Here is a 13,028-nt window from a genome sequence, read left to right as displayed (position 1 = left end):
GTAGCCACATATGGGTGGTCAGTTAAAGTAAATATGCCTTGCCTGATGCAATAAAGCAAGACATAAAAGAAATTTAGTAAACCAAAATACGGGAATTTGAATTCGTTCTTTGTTTTGCAACTCACATTTTTTGGGATTGATATTCGTTTGCTACCCGGAGTGGCAATCTCCCAGAAGGTGATAAAAAAGCAAATGCCTGTAAACATATTTGCAGATTAGTAAACCTGAATTTATGTGGTTATTTGTTCAATGACAATCGCTCGTTAGCAAATGTAGTGAAAGCGATACAAAACTTTTTAGACAGTTTGCCAGAAGAAAAAAGGACTGGGAATAACTGGTCCGATTCCGAGAAGTTGGTAATCATGAGAGGCACTCAACCCCGAAGAGGGATAAGAGGGAAAAGAGTCAGCAGATTAGCAAAGTCTTCAGACGGCACCACTAAGAATTAATGAACCTCAGTTCAGTTCAATAGATTGCCCTGCCTGTAGCATTTTATCCATATATATATTTGAATCGGAACGTTTTAAAACTGTTTATTTACTTATCATTAATGATATAGCTAATTTAATCATCAATATTATTTTCATTATTTCATTTATAAATATCTTTCACATCAGTTTGTCCATGCTATTGAATTAATTGTGATATAAGAGATGGTCGAAAATGTAGTTCCGGTGCATCGGGCATTTTATAACCTCACTGAAAGTAAACCACAATGATTATTTTCAATGCAAAAACCAGATGTGTAGGATATTTAATGTCTTAACACAGCACAAAACTACAATGGAATAAGAGAGAGAGAGAGAGAGAGAGAGAGAGAGAGAGAGAGAGAGAGAGAGAGAGAGAGAGAGAAAGTTTTATAAATGAAGTTAGAAGTAAGTTTTTGGATGGAAAATCCACCCGCCCCCCCCCACCCCCCCCCCCCCACCCCCGCCCCCCCCCCCCCCCCCCCCCCCCCCGCCAACTCTCCCCAAAAGACCCAATTCATGTCTAGAGTTTATTCTCTGAGCAACTGACCCAATTCTAGAGGATCCTGACTGGAATAAGAAATGCTTCTTAGTGGGAGTAGACTATAGGTAAGGGCCATTTATCTGTATTTTCGAAGATACGAAAGAGGATTCGTTTTTATTACTGGTGTGTGAAAGAATAACAATACATGTACAGGCATCGTCCTCACTACCACACACATCCAATAAACACATAAAATTGAACGCGGACACATATGTAAACACAGAGAAAAGCAGACACACACACACACGCTCACACACAGGCACACATAGAATAAGACACACACACTTATATATATATATATATATATATATATATATATATATATATATATATATATATATATATATATATATATATATATATATGTTGATGCCCAACGATTAAATGTAAATAATGTTTGTTGTCTAGTTATCGCGATGGTTAATGTTAAGGTTTGCTGTGTGGTAGTTTGCTGGTTCGAGTCTATGCTCGGCCATAAGAATTGTTTACTTGGTGTTGGGCTGTTTTAGCTAATTTACGCATAGTTCTCCGTCACGTGAACTTTATGGTAATCTACTGTGTCTTCCTGTAAACAAATGAGAAAACTTATCAGTTTAAAAAGTGATTTCATACAGAACGAATATAACGAAAGTTGGTATTTACTGAGGAATATTTGGACCGTTTGTTATAGGAACACAATTGTAAGTAAACGCCTATTATATACTGTTTTGGAATAACGGATTCATCTTTTCCCATTTGTAAACCTACATGTTACATAACGTATGCCTTTAGATGAGCCTTAATTATATTGATTTTGTGTATGACCTTTTTGTAATTAGCAGTTATACATAATTATTTACTTAATTAAGCTTTGCATATTGTTTTTATCAGTCTTAGTTATTTAACTTAATAATTTTGTGTACATTAGCATATTATTTATACGTTGATTTCTTTTTCATTTATCCATAGTAATTGAACCACATCACGCCACTTCACATCACTTCAAGTTATGCTACATACGTCAAGTCTACATGTATAAACTCCTAACAATATAACCATATCGATGTTAACATCCTGGATCTAATAAAGAACTATATGTGCGTATCAAAATTGTGTTTCTCCATCATTCACGTTAAGCAATAGAAGCATAGTGCATTAACATCGTTCAATTAAATTGTTAAACTACCATCAACGACTTACGCGTTAATTCTATAATAACTCTTGTACGTGAGTCTTAAGAAGTGGAATTACTGCCTGTTATAAACAACTACAGACAAGATGGGGGGCTCTGATGAGATTGTTCAGAATAGTGCTCCCAACGAAAACTCGGATACGACAGTTGGTATTCGAACGTTAAAAAATAAATTGAGATCATCACTTGGCAACGTACCGAAAAAACGCAACGAACTCATAGGCCTCATGTCAAATCCGGACAACCTGCACTTGGTGAAAATGTGTCTAGAAGAATATAACGAAGCTTTCGATAAGTACAAAGAAAACTTCAATTGTGTCATGGATAACATCTCAGACGAATTGGAGGAGGACCAGGAATTGTCCAGATATGAGACCAAGGAAATTAGCATTCTGCAATTCCGAAACCATACTGGTGAATGGATAGTTATAAACGAAAAACGACTTGAAGAAGACCTGGAGAGTCTTTTAAGCCGATCTGGTTCAAAACGTTCTTCCAAACGGCCTTCTTCCCTTCCTTCTGGCAAATCGGCTACGTCCGAAAAGGTGCGAGCCAAAGCACGTCTCGCCGAGTTGCTTGCCGAAAAAGAACTCGTGACAAAGAAAAAGGAACAGGAGGCAAAGACAGAAGAGATTCTATTGGATATTGAAATAGCCAAGACTCGAGCAAAAGCACGTGTTTTTGCAGAAACCGAAAATGACATTGGCGACGACAATGTTGGTAACAAAGACAATGAGACACGTACCAGCATTATTGTGCAATGAGCCAACCATCAAGACGTGAATGTTATGGTTGCTGGACCTAGTGTAGCTGCCCCTGGAATTTGTGCGAGTGAAGGTGCTAACACGGCTAGGGTTGGCAATATGGCTAACCAGGTTATACTCCCTGTCACCCAGGAAAATAGTGCCAGCTTACCCAGTCTAAATCCCAGCACTGCACAAGAATTTGTTCCCAGAAATTCTTCAGAGACTGTTACTAACACTCTTGCAACTCCAGTCAACGCTTCGAATGCCAAGTCATCAACGTTTCCAAATCTAGAACAGTATACGTATCCGCCTGTAAATATACCTGTGAACAGTAACTTTGGTGCACCCTATCCACTGCCTAATTCACCTCCAGTTAACACCATACAGCAGCAGATTAGTGGTATCGCCACAGCTCTAGCTTTGCCTGTACCGCAAGTTCCCAAGTTTACCGGTGATCTTCTGGAATACAGTGACTTCATAATGGCGTTTGACACCAGGATCTCCTCTAGAACAGCCAGCTGCAGCGACAGACTTTACTACCTTCTACAGCAAACAGACGGTGAACCTAAGGACCTCATCAGCAGCTGTATATACATGCAGGCAGACCAAGGATATAGTCGGGCAAGACAGTTGCTACAACAGGAGTATGGTGATCCTTATAAAGTATCCCTGGCATACTTGAAACAACTAAACGAGTGGAAGCCGATAAAACCAGACGAAGGGAAATGTCTGAAAAGATATTCGCATTACTTGCTAAAATGCTTCAGTGCCATGCAAACACTTACTCACCTGGCTGTTCTTGATCATGCACCGAACCTGCAGGTGGTAGTCCAGAAATTGCCAAGTTATCTCCAGAATAAATGGCGCGAAAAAGCCACAAACCGCAGACTCCTCGAGAACAGGTCTTCGTGCTTTGGTGACATTGTCCAGTTTGTTATTAACGCAGCAGAGTGTGTCAATGACCCAGTGTTCGGGAAAGAAGCAATGCATAGAGAACTGAATTCTAGTAAACCATCAAAAGGGAAACCAACAGAATCTGCATTTGCTATGCAAGTTAATCATGAGAGCCAAAGTAGAACTCGTGGTTTTAGGTCGCCCTCCTGTTTTTACTGCAGCAAAAATCACGATCTGGATAACTGTGCAGATTTCAGGCAGAAATCTCTCGAAGAAAAAAGAAAGTTCATTATAGAGCAGCGTAGATGCTTCAGTTGCTATGATCTGAATCATACATCGAAGGGGTGCATGAACAAGCGAAAATGTCACAAATGTGGCAAGGGTCATCCTACGGCCATGCATATAGATGGCTTCAAACTACCTTGGAGGTCGGACTACTCTGACAGATCTTCATATTCTCAAAACCGTACAGAGGAATCCAGCCAAAACCCTCCAGATACCGCTACCAGCAACGTTATTTCTCATGACTCCTCCATGGTTCTTCAAGCAATAATACCTGTTCGTTTAAAGCAGAGGGGAACCAACCGAGAAGTTCTCACCTACGCCCTCTATGACCCAGGAAGCACAGGGTGCTTCCTATCAGAAGAACTGAAAGATGACTTGCAAGCTTCCGGTGTTCAAACAAATCTGCGTCTGAAAACTATGCATGGGGAAAGCATAGTCAAAAGCTACCTTGTCCAGGATCTCGTCGTCAGTGATATAAACGGCCAGAACGGTATACTGCTTCCAAAAACGTATTCCAGACAAGAAATTCCAGTGAGCCATGATCAAATACCCCGTCCAGAACTGTTACGACGCTGGCCATATCTTCACGACGTGGCAAAATCAATTCCTGAAATAATGCCAGAAATAGACATCGGTCTACTGATTGGCAGTAATTGCCCACTAGCAATGGAGCCTCTGAAAATCATATCAACAGACGGCAAAGGCCCATTCGCTCTGCAGTATCGTCACGGATGGACAGTCAGCTCCCCGGTAGAGGACAACAGTGTAACGTCTACACATCGAGTAAACAGTAATCGCATTGTGACCGAGGACATTGAGCAGGCTACTGAAATTATCTCCCCAAACAGAATACTGAATATTCTGGAAAGTGACTTTATTGATAGCCGGGTAGCAAGGTATCCTGGAGAGAAAGGATTGTCTCCAGAGGACACTACATTCCTGAAGAAGGCTGAAAGCAATGTCGTGTTTAAAGACGGTCACTTTGAGATCCCTCTCCCTTTCAGGAATCAGAACTTAATGCTGCCAAATAATAAGATCCTTGCAATGAAACGAGCACTCTATCAAAAGAAGAAAATGCAAAAGGATCCCAAGTACCACTCCGACTACGTCAACTTCATTGACAAAATACTCCAGAATGACTATGCTGAACGTATCCCAGACTCCCTGCTCACAGCCAAATCTGGACATGTGTGGTACCTGCCCCATCATGGAGTGTACAATCAAAGAAAACCAGATAAAATTAGAGTGGTGTTTGACTGTAGTGCAAAATTCAATGGAATATCCTTAAACGATCAGTTGCTGCAAGGGCCTGATCTCACCAATTCTCTGGTAGGTGTTCTAACCAGATTCAGAGAACACAAGGTAGCCTTCACTTGTGACGTGGAGTCTATGTTCTACCAAGTGAAAGTACCCAAACACCAATAAAACCATCTCAGATTCCTCTGGTGGCCAAACGGTGACATATCAAAAGAACTCGAAGAGTACTGGATGAAGGTACACCTGTTCGGCGCAGTGAGCTCACCAAGTATCACCAACTACGCACTTAGACGTGTCGCAGATGAAGGAAGCAACTTAAGTTCAGAAGTCGCCCATACAATTAAGCGGAACTTTTACGTCGATGACTGTCTAAAGTCTGTACCCAGTGCCACCGAAGCCAGTTCTCTGATTGCTGAACTGACTGCCGCCTGCCGGGGCTGTGGATTCAGACTGTGTAAATTTACTAGTAATGACGTCTCTGTCCTAAACACCATCCCAGCTGACGATCGATCAAAAGAGTTAAAGACAAGAGACATCAATTATGACCCTCTGCCTACCGAGCACGCCCTCGGAATACTTTGGGTCGTTGAAACGGACACATTTGGCTTCTCAGTGTTGTTGCCAGACAAACCGCTGACAAGAAGAGGCATACTCTCCATAGTATCATCCATCTATGACCCCCTTGGTTTCGCTGCTCCATTTGTGCTGCTGGCAAAGCAAATACTACAAGACCTCTGCAAAGAAACCAATCTCGCCTGGGATGACGAAGTGCCTGATGATCACCAGCTACGTTTCAAACAATGGATTAGTGAGGTCCCGAACCTTCAGAAGATAACAATCCCGAGATGTCTGAAGTTACCACAGCAAGCAAAAGATACGACTTTTCAGATGCACGTTTTCTCAGATGCCAGTACATCTGGGTATGGCGCTGTTGCATACCTAACCTCAAACGAGGGTGGATGTTCGAAAACTTCATTTCTCATCGGAAAAGCAAGGGTTGTTCCATTGAAAGCAACATCTATCCCACGGCTTGAACTCACAACTGCTGCTGTAGCTGTAAATTTAGGACAGAAAATGACCCTTGAGTTTGATCTCCATCTCAACGAAATCTGCTATTACACAGATTCAACGACAGTCCTTTATTACATCAGAGCTGAGAGAAAGCGTTTTCCAGTGTTTGTGGCCAACAGAGTCCGTCAAATAAGAGACTTCAGCAACGCTAACCAGTGGAAGTACGTTAGCACTGATTTGAACCCAGCAGACGTTGCATCACGTGGAGTAAGTTCTGTGATATCGTCAGACATGACTCGTTGGCTGGAAGGTCCGGATTTCTTGAATATGCCAGCTTCAGAATGCCCTGCAAAGATGCATGCCAGCAGCGAACCGCAGGTTACAGAAGAAGACTTAATGTCTTTAGTTACTACAACCACATCAGAAGAAGGATCACCATTTATGACTTTAATCACATATTTCTCCAGGTGGGAGAGACTGAAGAGAGCAGTAGCAGTATACATAGCATTTCTGGCTTTCTTACAAAACAAAGAACAAACTATAAATTTAAGGACCGCACAGATCATGCAAAAGGCTGAAAAGGCAATCGTTTGCTTTATACAAAAAATCACCTTTGCAAACGAGGTCGAGAAACTCAAGAAAACAACCACGAAAGAAGACAAGAGAGAACACTCGCTACCAAAAACAAGTACGATATTCCGTCTCGACCCAGTGCTCATCGACGGAACTCTGCGAGTGGGAGGACGCCTCTCGAAAGCCGCAATGGACTCCGATGTGAAACATCCTATGCTACTGCCACAACATTCGCACGTCACCACTCTAATCGTACGAGATACTCATGAGAAACTTGGCCATGCGGGTAGAAATCACACCATTGCAGCAATTAGAGAACGCTTTTGGATTGTTTCAATCAACTCTGCTGTCCGACGTCAACTCCACAAATGCATAACGTGCAGAAAAATGAGAAAGCCATGCCAAGAGCAAAAAATTTCCGACTTACCTCAAGATCGTTTCGAGCCAGCTCCACCATTTACATTCAGAGGCGTAGACTTTTTCGGGCCGTTCATTATAAAAGAGGGCCGCAAGGAGCTCAAACGTTACGCCGTCATATTCACCTGTCTTGTCAGTCGCTCCATTCATCTGGAAGCTGCTAACAGTCTCGAAACTGATTCCTTTATTCACTGTCTGCAACGCTTCATAGCCCGAAGAGGTACGGTACAAGAAATCCGATGCGACAACGGGACCAACTTCATCGGAACCCGGAATGAGCTGAACAAGGCTTGGTCAGATCTGAACCAAAACAAAATCCAAAACAAACTACTGTACATGAATATCGACTGGAAACTCAACCCACCTATGGCATCACACATGGGCGGCGTATGGGAGCGCCAGATCCGTACCATTCGGAAAGTTCTATCTGCGCTATTCCTCGACCATGGGACTCGCCTCGATGACGAATCATTCCGCACGCTACTCTGCGAGGTAGAATATATTGTGAACTCAAGACCGTTCACGACCTGTTCTGATGATCCTGACGACATGGAACCACTAAGTCCGAGTCAAATCCTCCATATGAAGTCACCCAAGAGGTTAATACCAGGACCTTCGCAACCAGAATATGTGTACTCCAGAAAAAGGTGGCGTAGAGTACAATATTTGTCGGACTTGTTCTGGAGCAGATAGAAAAGGGAGTACATAGTCAGCCTGCAGCAACGCCCCAAATGGAACAAACAACAACGAAATACACGGGAAGGTGACATCATGCTCCTGAAAGACGAGGACACGCCAAGACTTCATTGGCCACTAGCACGTGTAACAGAGGTATTGCCAGACTCCAGAGGCGCTGTGAGAAGCGTCAAACTTCGAACCCAATCTTCTGAATTGCACAGACCAGTGAGCAAGCTCGTACTCTTGCTTCCAAAAGAAGATCAAGTGTTATAGATATTATCCAGAGACACTATATGACATTGATATATTTTCTAGTTCATATCTGTTTGTCAAACTCATTTTTATTTTGTTGTGTTTATCGTTTTAATGTTAGTTCCTTAAGCTTGTTTTATTCATGTTCTATTCACGTATTGTAGTATGATATGAAATATTAGTTGTGCATCTTATATTTTTTGGTAAATCATATGATTTAGAGGTCTAGTATGTTGATGCCTAACGATTAAATGTAAATAATATTTGTTGTCTAGTTATCGCGATGGTTAATGTTAAGGTTTGCTGTGTGGTAGTTTGCTGGTTCGAGTCTATGCTCGGCCATATGAATTGTTTACTTGGTGTTGGGCTGTTTTAGCTAATTTACGCATAGTTCTCCGTCACGTGAACTTTATGGTAATTTACTGTGTCTTCCTGTAAACAAATGAGAAAACTTATCAGTTTAAAAAGTGATTTCATACAGAACGAATATAACGAAAGTTGGTATTTACTGAGGAATATTTGGACCGTTTGTTATAGGAACACAATTGTAAGTAAACGCCTATTATATACTGTTTTGGAATAACGGATTCATCTTTTCCCATTTGTAAACCTACATGTTACATAACGTATGCCTTTAGATGAGCCTTAATTATATTGATTTTGTGTATGACCTTTTTGTAATTAGCAGTTATACATAATTATTTACTTAATTAAGCTTTGCATATTGTTTTTATCAGTCTTAGTTATTTAACTTAATAATTTTGTGTACATTAGCATATTATTTATACGTTGATTTCTTTTTCATTTATCCATAGTAATTGAACCACATCACGCCACTTCACATCACTTCAAGTTATGCTACATACGTCAAGTCTACATGTATAAACTCCTAACAATATAACCATATCGATGTTAACATCCTGGATCTAATAAAGAACTATATGTGCGTATCAAAATTGTGTTTCTCCATCATTCACGTTAAGCAATAGAAGCATAGTGCATTAACATCGTTCAATTAAATTGTTAAACTACCATCAACGACTTACGCGTTAATTCTATAATAACTCTTGTACGTGAGTCTTAAGAAGTGGAATTACTGCCTGTTATAAACAACTACAGACAAGATGGGGGGCTCTGATGAGATTGTTCAGAATAGTGCTCCCAACGAAAACTCGGATACGACAGTTGGTATTCGAACGTTAAAAAATAAATTGAGATCATCACTTGGCAACGTAACGAAAAAACGCAACGAACTCATAGGCCTCATGTCAAATCCGGACAACCTGCACTTGGTGAAAATGTGTCTAGAAGAATATAACGAAGCTTTCGATAAGTACAAAGAAAACTTCAATTGTGTCATGGATAACATCTCAGACGAATTGGAGGAGGACCAGGAATTGTCCAGATATGAGACCAAGGAAATTAGCATTCTGCAATTCCGAAACCATACTGGTGAATGGATAGTTATAAACGAAAAACGACTTGAAGAAGACCTGGAGAGTCTTTTAAGCCGATCTGGTTCAAAACGTTCTTCCAAACGGCCTTCTTCCCTTCCTTCTGGCAAATCGGCTACGTCCGAAAAGGTGCGAGCCAAAGCACGTCTCGCCGAGTTGCTTGCCGAAAAAGAACTCGTGACAAAGAAAAAGGAACAGGAGGCAAAGACAGAAGAGATTCTATTGGATATTGAAATAGCCAAGACTCGAGCAAAAGCACGTGTTTTTGCAGAAACCGAAAATGACATTGGCGACGACAATGTTGGTAACAAAGACAATGAGACACGTACCAGCATTATTGTGCAATGAGCCAACCATCAAGACGTGAATGTTATGGTTGCTGGACCTAGTGTAGCTGCCCCTGGAATTTGTGCGAGTGAAGGTGCTAACACGGCTAGGGTTGGCAATATGGCTAACCAGGTTATACTCCCTGTCACCCAGGAAAATAGTGCCAGCTTACCCAGTCTAAATCCCAGCACTGCACAAGAATTTGTTCCCAGAAATTCTTCAGAGACTGTTACTAACACTCTTGCAACTCCAGTCAACGCTTCGAATGCCAAGTCATCAACGTTTCCAAATCTAGAACAGTATACGTATCCGCCTGTAAATATACCTGTGAACAGTAACTTTGGTGCACCCTATCCACTGCCTAATTCACCTCCAGTTAACACCATACAGCAGCAGATTAGTGGTATCGCCACAGCTCTAGCTTTGCCTGTACCGCAAGTTCCCAAGTTTACCGGTGATCTTCTGGAATACAGTGACTTCATAATGGCGTTTGACACCAGGATCTCCTCTAGAACAGCCAGCTGCAGCGACAGACTTTACTACCTTCTACAGCAAACAGACGGTGAACCTAAGGACCTCATCAGCAGCTGTATATACATGCAGGCAGACCAAGGATATAGTCGGGCAAGACAGTTGCTACAACAGGAGTATGGTGATCCTTATAAAGTATCCCTGGCATACTTGAAACAACTAAACGAGTGGAAGCCGATAAAACCAGACGAAGGGAAATGTCTGAAAAGATATTCGCATTACTTGCTAAAATGCTTCAGTGCCATGCAAACACTTACTCACCTGGCTGTTCTTGATCATGCACCGAACCTGCAGGTGGTAGTCCAGAAATTGCCAAGTTATCTCCAGAATAAATGGCGCGAAAAAGCCACAAACCGCAGACTCCTCGAGAACAGGTCTTCGTGCTTTGGTGACATTGTCCAGTTTGTTATTAACGCAGCAGAGTGTGTCAATGACCCAGTGTTCGGGAAAGAAGCAATGCATAGAGAACTGAATTCTAGTAAACCATCAAAAGGGAAACCAACAGAATCTGCATTTGCTATGCAAGTTAATCATGAGAGCCAAAGTAGAACTCGTGGTTTTAGGTCGCCCTCCTGTTTTTACTGCAGCAAAAATCACGATCTGGATAACTGTGCAGATTTCAGGCAGAAATCTCTCGAAGAAAAAAGAAAGTTCATTATAGAGCAGCGTAGATGCTTCAGTTGCTATGATCTGAATCATACATCGAAGGGGTGCATGAACAAGCGAAAATGTCACAAATGTGGCAAGGGTCATCCTACGGCCATGCATATAGATGGCTTCAAACTACCTTGGAGGTCGGACTACTCTGACAGATCTTCATATTCTCAAAACCGTACAGAGGAATCCAGCCAAAACCCTCCAGATACCGCTACCAGCAACGTTATTTCTCATGACTCCTCCATGGTTCTTCAAGCAATAATACCTGTTCGTTTAAAGCAGAGGGGAACCAACCGAGAAGTTCTCACCTACGCCCTCTATGACCCAGGAAGCACAGGGTGCTTCCTATCAGAAGAACTGAAAGATGACTTGCAAGCTTCCGGTGTTCAAACAAATCTGCGTCTGAAAACTATGCATGGGGAAAGCATAGTCAAAAGCTACCTTGTCCAGGATCTCGTCGTCAGTGATATAAACGGCCAGAACGGTATACTGCTTCCAAAAACGTATTCCAGACAAGAAATTCCAGTGAGCCATGATCAAATACCCCGTCCAGAACTGTTACGACGCTGGCCATATCTTCACGACGTGGCAAAATCAATTCCTGAAATAATGCCAGAAATAGACATCGGTCTACTGATTGGCAGTAATTGCCCACTAGCAATGGAGCCTCTGAAAATCATATCAACAGACGGCAAAGGCCCATTCGCTCTGCAGTATCGTCACGGATGGACAGTCAGCTCCCCGGTAGAGGACAACAGTGTAACGTCTACACATCGAGTAAACAGTAATCGCATTGTGACCGAGGACATTGAGCAGGCTACTGAAATTATCTCCCCAAACAGAATACTGAATATTCTGGAAAGTGACTTTATTGATAGCCGGGTAGCAAGGTATCCTGGAGAGAAAGGATTGTCTCCAGAGGACACTACATTCCTGAAGAAGGCTGAAAGCAATGTCGTGTTTAAAGACGGTCACTTTGAGATCCCTCTCCCTTTCAGGAATCAGAACTTAATGCTGCCAAATAATAAGATCCTTGCAATGAAACGAGCACTCTATCAAAAGAAGAAAATGCAAAAGGATCCCAAGTACCACTCCGACTACGTCAACTTCATTGACAAAATACTCCAGAATGACTATGCTGAACGTATCCCAGACTCCCTGCTCACAGCCAAATCTGGACATGTGTGGTACCTGCCCCATCATGGAGTGTACAATCAAAGAAAACCAGATAAAATTAGAGTGGTGTTTGACTGTAGTGCAAAATTCAATGGAATATCCTTAAACGATCAGTTGCTGCAAGGGCCTGATCTCACCAATTCTCTGGTAGGTGTTCTAACCAGATTCAGAGAACACAAGGTAGCCTTCACTTGTGACGTGGAGTCTATGTTCTACCAAGTGAAAGTACCCAAACACCAATAAAACCATCTCAGATTCCTCTGGTGGCCAAACGGTGACATATCAAAAGAACTCGAAGAGTACTGGATGAAGGTACACCTGTTCGGCGCAGTGAGCTCACCAAGTATCGCCAACTACGCACTTAGACGTGTCGCAGATGAAGGAAGCAACTTAAGTTCAGAAGTCGCCCATACAATTAAGCGGAACTTTTACGTCGATGACTGTCTAAAGTCTGTACCCAGTGCCACCGAAGCCAGTTCTCTGATTGCTGAACTGACTGCCGCCTGCCGGGGCTGTGGATTCAGACTGTGTAAATTTACTAGTAATGACGTCTCTGTCCTAAACACCATCCCAGCTGACGATCGATCA

At 42.1% G+C, this 13,028-nt stretch overlaps 1 protein-coding gene across 1 annotated transcript; it reads left to right on the top strand.

Annotated features, from left to right (window-relative positions):
* Window positions 1–2,970: 2,970 nt before the first annotated feature.
* LOC137651013 (uncharacterized) lies at window positions 2,971–5,532 on the top strand. The gene is made up of 2 exons (XM_068384151.1): window positions 2,971–3,379; window positions 4,295–5,532. The coding sequence occupies exons 1-2, from the start codon at window positions 2,971–2,973 to the stop codon at window positions 5,530–5,532; spliced, it is 1,647 nt and encodes a 548-aa protein (XP_068240252.1).
* The last annotated feature ends 7,496 nt before the right edge of the window (window positions 5,533–13,028 follow it).

This window comes from Palaemon carinicauda, chromosome 12 (assembly GCF_036898095.1).
Source record: "Palaemon carinicauda isolate YSFRI2023 chromosome 12, ASM3689809v2, whole genome shotgun sequence".
Lineage (NCBI taxonomy): Eukaryota > Metazoa > Arthropoda > Malacostraca > Decapoda > Palaemonidae > Palaemon > Palaemon carinicauda.
Note: the sequence above shows the minus strand (reverse complement) of the source record. Positions and strands in the feature narration are given on the sequence as shown.